Genomic DNA, 14230 nt, shown 5'->3' with positions numbered 1-14230 from the left:
ACCAACATTAATACTAACACTAACACTAATAGATACTAACACTAATACTCACACTAACACTAATACTAATAAATACTGACACTAACACTAACACTAACACTGACACTAATAAATAGTAACTAATACTAATAAATACTAACACTAACACTAATACTAACACTGGCACTAATGCTAATATTAACACCAACACTAACACTAATAAATACTAACACTAACATTAATACTAATGCTAAGACTAATAAATACACGAATACTGACACTAACACTAATACTAATACTGACACACTAATACTAACAGTAACACTAATACCAATAAATACTAACAGTAACACTAATACTAACAGTAACACTCATACTAATAAATAGTAACACTAACACTAATACCAATAAATACTAACACTAACACTAATACTAACATAACACTAATACTAACACTAACACTAATACCAATAAATACTAACACTAACACTAATACTAATACTAACACTGACACTAATAAATAGTAACTAATACTAATAAATACTAACACTAACACTAATACTAACACTGACACTAATGCTAATAAATATTACCAACACTAACACTAATATTAATAAATACTAACACTAACATTAATACTAATGCTAACACTAATAAATACTAATACTAATACTGACACTAACACTAATACTAATAAATACTGACACTAACACTAACCGTAACACTAATACTAATAAATACTAATACCAATAAATACTAACACTGATACTAATAAATACTAACACTAACAGTAACACCAATACCAATAAATACTAACACTAACACTATTAACAATAAATACTAACATTAACACTAATACTAATACTAACACTAACACTAATATCAATAAATACTAACACACTAACACTAATACTAACAATAACACTAATACTAATAAATACTAACACTAACACTAATACTAACACACTAATACTAACACTAACACGAATACAAATAAATACTAACACTAATATCAAAACTAACACCAACACTAATACACTAACACTCACACTAAATCATGCCCTACAATGTTGGCAGCCCAGAGCCCTGTGGAGGCCCCTCTCTGCCTGCAGCGCAAGCACTCTCCATAGGGAATTCATTCCTCCTGGGTTTTGAACCATGCCCTAGCTGGCAGTCATAGCAGGTCCTCCACATAAACTATCTCTGCCTCTCCCTCTGTGCAGAATGCTCTCTGCACCTCTGAGTGCTGGTCACTGCTGCCTCCTCTAGGAAGCCCTCCCTGACCACATCACACCAGGACAGCCGATCATGCCCTTCTGCAGGTCCAGGGAACTTCCCATAGGTACTGCCTGTGTGGGGCAAGGTCTGGCAGGGCTGTCCATGTCCACAACTCAACAGCTGGTGCTTGACCCAGGACGGCCAGGGGATCCTGCTAACCACCAACTTGACACTAGATCTCTGGTTTCTGGGTGAGTGATTTGCAGCGCATGCCTTCCTAGCTGGGCATGTCAGAATAGTGGGTGGGTGGTGGGGCAGAGCAAGGAAGGGGCATTTTAGGAAACTCCACAAGTGACCCTAAGGAGTGGTGAGTGTGGCCTAGTGGCCACGTAGTCCCGGCTGGAGGGAGGTGTGCATTTGCTGGACAGGATGACCACATGACCCAACATGTAGAATGAGATGCTTTGGGAGTGAAAGGGGCACTATTAATAATCACGATTGGAGAACAAGAGGAAGCCAGAACAGTCGTGGGCTGGTGGGGAGGGACTGTCACCTTTTCAAGAGGTCATCCACTTCTGATGTTCTACCCCACCCCCACTCAGCCCAGTAGAGCCCTGATTATTGGTCTCATCAAGAAGGTACTGACTCCAAGCCTCTCTAAGACACATGGGTCTAGGTAAGGCAAGGTCAGAGCCCCACCAGGAGGGGCTCACAGTCTCAGAGGGGACAGAGCCAGGAAGGCTGTGTGTCCACCCAGGACTGCCGAGACAACCTCAGTCAGCTTGCCTTTTGTGCTCGCTGGATTCTTCTCTGTATAAAGCATACATGCGACATGATATTATACAATTAGAATTTTTTAAAACTATGGTCTCACTTTTCATCCTTGGGTGTTTGAGCCCTTCTGCACGATTACATGCCCTCACTTGGTATGTTTAATTATCTGAGTTCTTACCGCAGGCTCCAATATTAACATTTAAAGAAACATTAGAGGAAAGTCAGCTCCTGAAGGTGGAGGGCTATAAAGAGAGAACACACTGAGTTTCCAGCTGAGAGCACAGATCCCCCACTGCTGGGACAGCCTCCTCTCCTCTCCACTCAATTTGCCCCATGGTCACAGACTGCTATTAGAGCCTGTGTTTCAGAATTAAATCTGTGCATGGCTATTGTTCTCAGAGAAAGGTTTGTGTTCTGCATTACCTCCTGGAGGAATAAACTCCAGGTTAACTAAGGAGCACAACTTCACTGGGGAAAAAGATCAACAGGGGCTGCTATCTGCACCATGCCTGAACCCTACAGCAAGTGGCGAGAGGTGACCCACGTCCCCACAGGCTGGCCTCTGACAATCACCAGGACCTGGGATGCCGAACGGGTCTGCAGATTCCCATGGCCTTAATAAGCTCTGGAGGCCCCGCTGCACTAGGGTGAGGAGCTGACATCTTCTTTTTCTCATCACGCTCTGGCGTTTATACTCTCTGGTGGCCATTTCATTCTAGATTAGAAAATCGTAGGAAAAAGTAAAGTGTAACAATAACTGTAAAAGGCAAGAGTGGGCTGCCTGCGAGCCAGACCCAGATAAGTGAGCTTTGGGGTAGCTGATGTCCTGGGCCCCCACTGGTGGCACAGGGATCTAGGGGTTAACTATTGAATTGCTGGTTCATGGACAGGGAGGGGTACAGCAGGGGAGAGGGCACCATGAGAGCTGTTTACCAACTAATAGAGAACATCAGCCTTTAACAACCTCCTGGGCTGTTCTTGGGTAGACCTGCACAAAACCAGTCTCCAGGTAATTCCTTTTTGGAATTATGCTCTGCATAATCCACCCTCTTCGTGGCCATTGTCTCCTTTACCCTGTACCTGAATAGGACAAGCATCAGGGTTGTTCCTGAGTTCTCCACGGTTCCATTTCATTGTGTTTTCTGCCTGGCCCCCAGTGCACCCAGTAATTTGAATATTAAAGTTCTGGATTACAGTCCCTGGCAGCACAAAACCTCTCTCCTCACTTTTCTTTTTCATAAGTTTCTTGGACGTGTTTGCTCTCTTAGTCTTCCAGGTGCACCTGAGAATAATTGTATTGAATTAAACATTTCATTAAATATATAAATTAAATTGTAAAAGAAATGATATGTTCACAGTAATATGTATTTCCAAACAGAGTCCTAATAAATAGAGCTCCTCATTCAAAAAATATTCTATTGGACCCTCTAGCTAAGAGATTTTTCTTCATAAAAGTCCTCCATATTTCTCACTAAACGTATATAAAGATCTCATAAGCATAAATATTTTTGTTTGTGTGAATGTCATCTTTTTGTTTCATTATGTGATTGAATTGCTTATTGCTGGTGTGTGTGAGAGTGCTTGTGAAAAATTATCTTCACTTAGCAATTGCCTTCAGTCTAAATTGTTTCATTTGTTCTAAAGATTTTCAAATGATTTCTTTTTTTGATATGGGGTAGACAGCAAGGTTCTTAGTAGACAACTGTATCATCTACAAATAATATTTTTATCTTCTGCTTGCCAATAGCTCTATGTCTATTTCTTTTTCGTGATCCATATAGAATCATTTTTTAAAGTTTGAGACAATGTTACAAAACAGTATACTGGCGAGAGACCTGCTGACTTTTATACAAAAGACTTGAGTGCTACATAGGATTTTGTTGTTGCTGTTTTGAGATGCAATCTTGCTCTGTCTCCCAGGCTGGAGTGCAGTGGCACGATCTCAGCTCACTGCAACCTCCACCTCCTGGGCTCAAGCAATTCTCCTGCGTCAGCCTCCTGAGTAGCTGGGACTACAGGCGCCCGCCACCACGCCCAGCTAATTTTTTGTATTTTTAGTAGAGACGGAGTCTCAGCATGTTGGCCAGGCTAGTCTCGAACTCTTGACCTCAGGTGATCCACTGAAGGTAAGGAAGAATCTCTTTATGATAGCTTCTTGAGATTTTAAACATCAGACAGGGAGGTTTTAATAACAGAAATATGTTAAATTTTTCTCAGATGCATTTTAGTATCTCTTGAGTCGATTCCCTTTATTCTCTTTTTTGACTATAGATGTGCCTCATTGCATAAATGAATCCAAGAATCTGAGCAATCTGAATGCTTTTGACACATATTGCCAAAGTGTGTCAGAAACCTGGCAAAGGCATCTGAATGCCCTGATATTCCACTAATAAATCCACCTTCTTCACAGCGCCCTATTCTTTTGGCATATTGCTGAGTGTACTTTTCTTATATTTTACCTAGAATTTAATCTAAGCTTCTACTGACAGGGAGTTTCTCCTATCCCTGACAGGTTTTGGTAGATACCATGACAGATGCTCTGAGAGGCTTTCTCATCTTTATTTTTTCTAATCTAGCTGCTGCTGTGTTGGGGACTGTCCCTGAAGGCGGGACTTTGTCTCTGCCATCACTGCACCCTTGGCCTGACACAGCAGTGGGCTTAATAACTGAGTGGACAGTCCTAGAAAGCAGAAGGCGTTTACCCAGACAGGGAGCACTTGGAGCCTGCAGTCTCTTGTGGGGCCAGTTCAGGAGACACTTTGTAGTCATTTATCCCCCCAAAGTTTTATTCTTCCTAATTTCAAACTCCTTAGGAGTAAGGACAGTTCTGAGCTGCTGAGAGTCCCCTAGTGCCTGCTGCAGAGGCCACCTGGGTGCCTGACTTGATTTCACTCTAGTGAGGTTCAGCCATTCCTGAACTTCCCGAGTGGCCGTGTGGCCATCTGCCCTCCACCCACACCCACCCAACGGGGCAGTGACTGGTGCACTGGGAGGATTTCTGACAAGCACAGCTCACTGAGACAGATTTCCTTTCTGCCAGGGTCCCCCAGGTCCACAGCTAGTGGGATGACGATGTGAACCCTGGCCAGGGCCTCGGGGTCCCTCACCCTCCCTGCACCCTGGCACCTGCTCCAGCCCTGCTGCATAGCAGAACCCCACAAGCCACAGGCTCCCTCGCCCGATTTATTTTTTCTCTATTGCATCAGAATCTTCTGAAGTAAACTTTCACTCGGGACAGAGCTGTGCTATTCCAGGGGTCTTTGCCAAGGATCTGTGAGGTAACCTTTCCATCTATTTATTTGTTTTTTTGGAACTTGGGGACAGGGGAGAAATGCAAAGAGACTCATGACCCCCAGAAACTCAGCTGAGTGACTGACATCATGGGAATTTGTCTGGCCTGATTTATGGCATTCCCGTGACCCCGGTCAGGGAGCTGAAGTTCACAGCACTTTCTTGGCTCCCATTTGTTCGTAAACGTCCAGCCCACTGGAAGCCAACCTCTGTTACAAGGTGATGTGCAACTCTGCATAGCTTCCCAACAAAGCAAACCAATGCCAGTAACGTGAAAAACAAAGCCACAGAGGATATACCCTTTACTGGGATGCTTGGCCAGCACCATGTGGACTTCTAAATTTCCTCGTCTTTGATCTTTTGGCTGAATCCATTTTCTGCCAGAGAGGAAGCTGCTGGAAGCTCAGTGACAAGTTTGACCCAGCGGGTGGCGCTGTTGGAGGAGTCTCGGAAGAGGCCGTCTTCTTCTTGGAGAAGACCCACAGCTGCACCTTCTGTCTCATCTGTGGTCAGGGCTCCTTAAAGGGCTGAGTGTCCACCATATCTCACCCCAGAGAAAAGAAAAGAGCTGGGTCCACCATGGCCTCAGACAGTGATGGACTCCAGATGTCCAATCTCTTCAGCCAGGGCTTGCCCAGTTGGGTCAAACCATTTAAGAGATGGGAAAGCTAATGAATGAATGTATTTCGTATTTTCTGCATTGTGTCCTGAGTCTTCTGGTAGCAAGAGAAAAATAAATCCTTCCAGCTGTGCCTGCTCTGCTGTCCTTCCAAACCCTCCAGCCAGCTCCCTCCTTGGTCAACTTCATTGTTTTTGTTCCTCTGTGCACTCTATATGAAGTCATCAACAGAGCCTGAAAGAGGACACATGTTCCACAAGGAAGGGGCCAGTGTGGCAGAGAGGGAGGCACCAAAGCATAGAACCTCACCCCTGAGAACTCACTTGCACCTGAAGGACAAATCAGGTAACCTGGGGAGCCCAGGCACCTCTCCTACCTGAATCACAGATGCGCATCCAGGTGCTGTGGGGAGCCCAGACCCCTCTCCTACCTGAATCACAGGTGCGCACCCAAGTGCTGTGGGGAGCCCAGGGCAGGCAACTCTTCTACCTGAATCCTGGGTAAGCATCCAAGGCAGAGAGCCTCTGTAGATTCTCCAAGAAACAAGCAAAGTACCAAGATTTTCATCTTTAGAGAAACTCCTCCAGGCCTTTTCAACATGCTATGTCTGGTGAACGAATATATGTACTATGTAATATTAAAGATTTTTAGTGGCCAGGAGGTGGGGCTGGTGCAGACTGGCATTCACCAGGGAGAGAGTCATCCAACCAGGATACACATCATTTCGAAAGCTCGCTTTTTTATTGTAGAAGTCCTGGGATAACACAATGTCTCCTGGGCCTGCATCCTTAACATTTTTCTTTCTATTCTTTTGCAAAAGAAGAGCCTTAAGTAACTAAATTGGACATTTTAAGACACAATAACATGGAACTAAAGAGAAATACTGCAGGTGAAATTAAGATACCCACAGCAGGAAAGTTGAGTTTTTAAACAAATTAGATTTTCATGTCCTGGATTCCGTAAAGCATGAGGATTGAATAAAAGCATCTGAGCAGCCATGTTCCCAAGTTGTGTTTCCCTTGAACAGTGGTAGCTGCACTTCCCTGAGTCACCAGTCCTGGTCCCCAAATTCTCAGGTGAGTGTGGTCCTCTTTGCATATGGGATCCCATCCCTCATCATTGACAAAGACAATCGCCATCCCCTCCATCAACATCCTGCCTGGGATGCAGCTCAGGCCCCTTGTCTTCCAAACAGGCTGCTAACTCCTCTAACGCATGAACCCCGTCTCAGAGGGGTACAGAGCCACAAGTGAGTTTTTTCCTTGATGGAACATGGATCAGCAAGTTTAGAGCAGGCCACCAACCCAGTTTTGAGCTGATGCACAATGACGTTCCCATTCCCAGTCTGGATTTGGAGGCAGGGACGGTAAAGGAGAAGAATCACAGGCCTCCAGCTCCTCCTGAGTGAGACATGAACAAAGGTTTTTATTATTTTGTTTCTGGTATCGAGATGTTCCGGAACGTACCCTCAGGCCCACTCATCAAGCCTTTCCAAGACCAGTGTGACTCTCGGCCCTGCTTTGCTTCTGTCCTCCCCTGGCACCGTGCATTGGGCACCGGGAGGAGCACTCGGACCAACCTGCCCGTTGTGTATTCCTTGTGCACAGTGTGCACCTTCCTGAGAACATCTCACTCAGCAGGACCCTGTAGCTCTTGTGCGTGCTCATGCGTGCACATCTCTGCAGCTCCCTTCTACTCTGAAGTCATCCCCCTGCCCACTCCCAACCCCCAGAGCATACCCCAGCCTCTGCGTACCTAATCCTCAACCTGGCCAGGACCCCTCACTCCATTCATTCTCTGCTCAAGCGTCATTTCTTCAGATGTCCTTCCTCATCCTCTTGCTTCCTTCTCAGCACCCGTGGTCAGCAAGCCCACATCTGCTGTCTTGTGTGTTTCCTGCCTGCCCTCCCCTCCCATGGCAAGCTTCATGGTGACAGGAACTGTCTTGACTTCTTCCCCACCATATCCCGGTCTCTAATGTGGAGCCCAGCACGTGGGAGGCGCTCAACAAGTATTTGTTGATTGAACGACAGATCCACCAAAGTGCCACCCCTTGGTCTGGCCTCCCTACTGTGTCCAGGAGAAGGCATCCTTGTCTTCTTTGTTTGCTAACTATTGTTGTACAACAGCTACATGCAGTGTTATGAATGGCTGTCAGTAGATTTGTCTCCTTGGCTGGATGTGGATGGTGAGTCCTCCATTGTCTCCTTGGCTGGACGTGAATGGTGAGTCCTCCACAGGAGAGACAGATTCTAGTCATTCTTATGTCTCCAGCACCCAGCAGAAGGACTGCAAACAGCCAGGGCTCAGTATATGTGAGGGCAACACGAAGGACCCTGCAGCTGCCCCACATGATACCAGCTACGCGAAACCATCTGCGGAGCATGTGCCTCTGGGCTGTACGCCCGTGACCTCCAGACTTTCCATCTGCAGAATGGGAACAACACTGGTCACCTGTCCAGTAAATCGTCCTGGTGCCAGAGGTTTAGTGGCACCTGTGCCTGCTCCCTGGCTAGGCCTGTGCCCTACTTCCCCCCATGGGTAGATGCTACATATTTAATAACTCACAGCTTCAAAAATGTCTGAAAGCTTTCGTCTGAATGACCTTGAAGACTCATATTTGTATAAAATTCATGGACAATTAACCCTAATTCTTGGAAAAGAAAGAGCATCGCCCTTCCCTGCACAGCGTTGGCCAAAATGTTACTAGATCTAAATGCAGACAAACAAAAAGACACTCAACAGGACCCAATTTTTACAAGGGTTTGGATTCAACCTTCTTGAGAATCTGTAAGCATCACTTCCAAGTAGAACGTGCTGGAAGCCCTGACGTGCACAGGGTGGTGAACCTGAGACCACTCCTCTGGCCTCGCAATCTCCCTACACTGGCCTGGCCCTCATCCTGGCCTACAGCCCAGCCCAGTGTCCAGCCCAAATCTCACCCTGGAACACCACCCCGCTGGGGCTAAGGGTTAAATGAGCAACAAGTCTGAGGGCACAAAGTGGCCCAGGACTCTTGGCCAGGGACTGCTAGTGGGATAGAGAGCATGGGGGCAGGCAGGACCCACTGTGGGACGCCCCCGGCCCAGGAGTCACCTGCCTTCCAGTTAATATGGCAGAAACATCCCTGGAAATAATTTAATCGTGGTAAAATACACATGACATAAAATTTACCGTCTTAATGTTTTGAAGAGCAGAGTTCTGTGGCATTAAGGACATTCACGCTGCTGTGCGACCTTAACCACCATCATCTCCAGAACTCTTTTTCTCCTCTCAGACTGGGACTCTGTCCCCACTAAACACGGACTCCCCACTCCTCCCCTCGGCCCCTGGCACCCACCGTTCTGCTTTCTGTCTCTATGAATCTGACTGCACGAGGTTCCTCGTGTAAGTGGAGTCATATAGTGTTTGTCTGTGACCAGCTTATTTCACTCAGCACTGTGTCCTCAGGGTTCATCCATGCTATGGTCCCTTTCGAGACAACCTTCCTTTTTAAAGGCAGAATGACGTTCCATCCTGTGTGTGTGTGTGTTGGGGGAGGTGATGGTGTGTGTGTGGGGTGTGTTTGTGTGTGGGGTGTGGTGTGTGTGTGGGGTGTGGTGTGTGTGTGGTGTGTGGGGGCATGTGGTGTGTGTGGGGTGTGGGGGGTATCTGTGGGGTGTGGTGTGTGTGTGGTGTGTGGGGTGTCTGGTGTGTGTTGGGGGGGATGTGGTGTGTGTGTGGTGTGTGTGTGGGGTAAGGTGTGTGTGTGGTGTGTGGGGGTGTGGTGTGCGTGGGGTGTGGTGTGTGTGGGGTGTGTGGTGTGTGGGATGTGTGTGTGTGGGGTGTGTGGTTTGTGTGTGGTGTGTGGGGTGTAGGGTGTGTGTGTGGTGTGTGTGTGGGGTGTGTGGTGTGTGTGTGGGGTGTGTGGGGTGTGTGGGGTGTGTGGGGTGTGTGTGGGGTGTGTGGTGTGTGTGGGGTATGTCGTTTGTGTGTGGTATGTGGTGTGTGTGTGAGGTGTGGGGTGCGTGTGTGGTGCGTGTGTGGTGTGTGTGGGATGTGTGTGTGGGGTATGTGGTGTGGGTGTGTGATGTGTGTGGGGTGTGTGGTTTGTGTGTGGTGTGTGTGTGGGGGGTGTATGGTGTGTCTGTGTACACACCACGTTTTGTTTGTTCTGCATTTTATTTTTTGAGGACCCTCCATACCGTATTCTATAGCACTGGTTTACATTCCCACCAGCAGTGCCCAATGGTTCCAATTTCTCCACATCTTCACCAACATTTATTTTCTGTGTTTGTTTGTTTTGAGACAGGGTCTCATTCTGTTGCCCAGGCTGGAGTGCAGTGGTGTGCATAGCTCACTGTAACCTCAAACTCCTGGACTCTAGTGATCCTCCTGCCTCAGCCTCTCAAGTAGCTAGGATTATAGGCACAGGCCACCACACCCTGCTACTTTTTTATTTTCATTTCTGTAGAGATGGCATCTCACTATGTTGCCCAGCTGGCCTCAAACTCTTGGCCTCAAGTGATCCTCCCGCCTCAGCCTCCCAGAATGCTGGGACTGCAGGCATGAGTAGGCAACCTCATAGGTGTGAGCTGGTGCCTCTTTCTGGTTGGATCTGCATTTCTCTGATGGGTGGTTGTGTCAAGCATCTTTTCATGTGCTTGTTGGCTATTTGTATATCATCTTTGTAGAAATGTCTATTTAAGGCCTTTGCCTACTTTTATGCAGGCTATCTAATTTTTATTGTTGAATCGTAGGAGTCCTGCATCTCTTCTGGATAGTACTCTCCTATCAGATGGATAATTTGCTGATATTTTCTCCCATTCCACAGGTTGTCTTTTCATTGTTGTGTTTTTTGATACACAGGAGTTTTTAAGTTCGACGTAGTCCCATTTGTCTATTTTTGTTTTCCTTGCCTGTGCCCTGGAAGTTTTATTGAGAGATCCCAGATTGTTCCTTTTGAAAGTATGAAATTCCATCTCCGTGGCAGTAAACAAGCTGCAGTGGCCTGTGCCAGCACCGCTTGTGAAATCCCTTCTTTAAAGTACTCCTCACCGCACTTGGACCTATTTCCCATTCGGTGCAAACAAGTCCACGTTGCTCGCTTCAGAAGCAGGCTTTGCAGGAGTCGATGCCTTTCTCTCAGTGGCGTGCTCCCCAGCCTTGTCCTTTGCAAGGAAACCACTTAAACTGCCAAGCATTTGCTGCCCGCACGCCTACCCATGCCATCTGCTGCCTGATGCTGGTGCGGATGACACTGTCTCTCACAACCCAGACACCGATGCCAACTGACCCCTCTGAGATGAACTTCCTTTCTCTAGAAAATGCGAGAGAATGCAGGTGGATGCCACCTCCATCACTGGACCATCTTGAGAATCAAATGGACACAAGCCCCTGCACCGGCTGGCACGCAGCGCTCCCTCCAGCCTTGCTGAGCAGTGGGCTTGTGTCCCGGCCCTACCATGCCTGTGGATCAGCCCACGCTGGCACCACACTGAGCCCGGCCAGCGATGCCCAAGTGTGTGGGCAACAGAGGATACTGCTCATGGTGGTGGCTGGTGATCACGGAGAGTCACCAACCTCGGAACACAGCTTGTCCCACAGACACAGTCACAGCCAGGGCTGCTTGGTGTCCACCGTGGGAAACAGCATCTTCCATCTCTGTCTCAAGAAGGGCCAGTTTGGTTTCCTGTGGTCCCATAGAATGATGTAGGGACGTGGAATGGGAGGAGACTGGGATCCGTCTGGCCATGCCCCCTGAGTCTGCCTGACTTAGCCAGTCCCCCGTCCCCCACTGAGACTCTCCATCCTGCCCCTGTCTGAAGTGGGCAGGCTTGGGTTTTGTTTTTTGTTCTTCCAAACCCTGCTTAGCTGTGTCATCTGGACAGAAGCCCAACGCTTACCAGAGCAGTTTGGGGGGTGGGGGGCTCCCAGCAGTTGGGCAGTCAGGTTTGAGGCCTGGAGCTCACCAGCTCGTCTGCACCCCAGAGAGGGCCCAGGGGCTGTACTAGACGATGTCTAAGGGCTTCTCAGCAGAGCCCCTGGGAGCCACGTGCAGAAAGCCCGACCTCCTGGGCAGGTGCACTCAGAGGGAACCCAGGGCACGGGGCTGATGTGTGAGGGATGCCGTCTTTGTGGGTCACTGCACTGGTCAGGGAGGTAGTTCCGGAATGCCAGCCACCTTCCTAACCGCAGTGTTCCTTGGAACTTCCATTATACTGCATTCATTTTTTCTATCTTTCTTTCATTCCACGTTTCCTGAGCCTCACTCCATGCAGGAGGGTGGCCCCTCTCATGCCTTCTGCTGACCACAGTCTCTGCCCCAACACCTTCTTCAGCCCACCTGCTCCTTCTGTTGGTCCCAGGGCCACCCGGCCATCCCCAGCCTTTGCCTCCCAGTTCTCTCCCTCCCGCCTTCGAGGGATGCCCCTCAGCTCCGGGAACGGCTGCTTCCCTCCTGGCCTCCTAACTCACCATCGATTTCTTTCTGATGAGGATGTGACTGCCTTTTCAGTTTCTAGTTTCGGGGCACTCAATACCTAAGGGTTCCATGCAGCATCTGCCTTGCATCCAGCCTGTGCCCCGGCCTCGGCCACCCCTCTGTGATCTCAATCTTCGGATGCCTGCTTGCTGACAGCTCCTCCGTGCCAGGCCTGTGCCAAAGGGAAAATATTCTTTCCTGTTTATCGAAGGGTTCCCAGCCACAACTCTCTCCTGCCAGCCTCTTCCTCAGCCCACACCGCCCCGGGAGCTGGCTGGGACTTCTCTTTATTGTGCCCCTGCCCCCAGAGCCACTGCATAAAGCCTGGTGAGAACTGGGTATTTTACTGAGGAGTGTGTGTGTGTGTGTGTGTGTGTGTGTGTGTGTGTGTTGGAGGCAGGGCATTTTACTCCCCAGAATAATCTTCCATCCCAGATCAGATGAATCACTTTCCCCCGAGATGTCTCCAGGCTAGGCTGTACAGTGCCTTCCCCCTCCCTCCCTGCCTCCCTCTCCCTCTTTCTCCACCTCTACCCCTTTTCTTCTGCAGAAGAAATTCGGGGGTTGTGGCCCCTCCAATGTTACAGCCAGTCTCCTTCCCTCCAGCTGTTGGCTTCTAGGAAGGAAAAGGCCCTCGAAACAAGAGGCTGGCTCCTCTGTTGGGGGCAAACACAAGACCCCCAGGCTTCCAGGTGCATTCTGCTTGGAAGGCAGCCGGGGAACTGTAAATCACAGATGCACAGAAAACATGCGTTTGCATCAGACACAGTGTAGTTTCTTTGTGTACTCGGTGGGGAAACAGAGGCTCCCTCCATGACCCCCACTTGTGCAGGGTATGGGCTGAGCCAGGCATCCGGATACATGATGAGGACACAGTTCTGAAGGTGCTCCCGGGGTGACAGGCAGACAAACCATCGCAGCTACCAGGCCACTAGGGGAGTTCGAGGCCTCAGGAGTCACCACAAATGCCACCAGGAGGGGTGGTTAGAGGCTCCCCAAGGAGGGGACACTGGAGGCAGTCCTGTCGGGCATAGGGGAGATTCTAGCCAAAGAAGAGCAGCATAAAGGCATGGAACATGAAGGTGCCATGCTTTTTTTTTTTTTTTTTTTTTTTTTTTTTCCGTGGTGGAGTCTTGCTTTGTCACCCAGGCTGGAGTAGAGTGGCACGATCTCAGCTCACTGCAACCTCCGCCTCCTGGGTTCAAGCAATTCTCCTGCCTCAGCCTCCCAAGTAGCTGGGATTACAGACACACACCACCATGCCCAGCTAATTTTTCTATTTTTGGTAGAGACAGGGTTTCACCATGTTAGCCAGGCTGGTCTCGAATTCCTGACCTCGTGATCTGCCTGCTTCGGCCTCCCAAAGTGCTGGGATTACAGGTGTAAGCCACTGTGCCTGGCCGAAGGTGCCATGCTTTAAGGACAAGCATGTGGGTTTGCTCATCTCCTCATCCCTGTTCTTACTGGCAACTGCTCCAAGTGCTGGGTACAGGGTGAAAAGGACAGACATGCTCCTGGCCTGGGGAGCTCACCATGGAGGGTGCCCAGGGCTCAGAGGCAGCTCACAGAAGAGCAGGCAGGGCCGGTGCCATGGGGAACCTGGGCGGTGCCTGGTAGGCCTGGCCATCCCGCTGGCAGCAGGTGAAACGGGGGTAAAGGAACCTACATTCAGTGGGTCCCGGTAACACCAGATGCAGTGTGGGGTGCATCGTTCATGCTATTCCATTAACAGGTTAAGCGACGGAGTCAGATCAGTGACTGGGAAAGGTACCCCAGGCTAACCACGCAAAGAAGGGCCTGAAGAGGGGGCAGCAGATCCCGGGAGATGGGGCCAGGAAGAAGGGCCGATCTGGCCCCGGCCGGGCACTGCACGGTGGAGTGACTGG

General features: G+C 48.9%; 1 protein-coding gene across 8 annotated transcripts in view; it reads right to left on the bottom strand.

Moving 5' to 3' along the window:
* The window catches only part of TWIST2 (twist family bHLH transcription factor 2), a 61717-nt gene that overhangs the window by 29166 nt on the left and 18321 nt on the right, over positions 1 to 14230 (bottom strand). For 3 of the 8 annotated variants that reach the window (XR_010122916.1, XM_063648194.1, XM_063648193.1), the window contains one exon: positions 3628 to 12516. The exons of 3 other annotated variants lie outside the window; for them this stretch is intronic. Coding sequence is in view for 2 of the 5 variants with exons in the window: in XM_063648194.1 (XP_063504264.1) it covers positions 9279 to 10214 (936 nt within the window). In the remaining 3 variants the exon portion in view is untranslated. Of the gene's footprint in view, positions 1 to 3627; positions 12517 to 14230 lie in introns of those variants that run through there. 2 more of the 8 variants (XR_010122918.1, XR_010122919.1) reach the window with 2 other exon arrangements.

This window comes from Pongo pygmaeus, chromosome 11 (assembly GCF_028885625.2).
Source record: "Pongo pygmaeus isolate AG05252 chromosome 11, NHGRI_mPonPyg2-v2.0_pri, whole genome shotgun sequence".
Lineage (NCBI taxonomy): Eukaryota > Metazoa > Chordata > Mammalia > Primates > Hominidae > Pongo > Pongo pygmaeus.
This window is presented reverse-complemented; position numbering and strand designations above follow the sequence as displayed.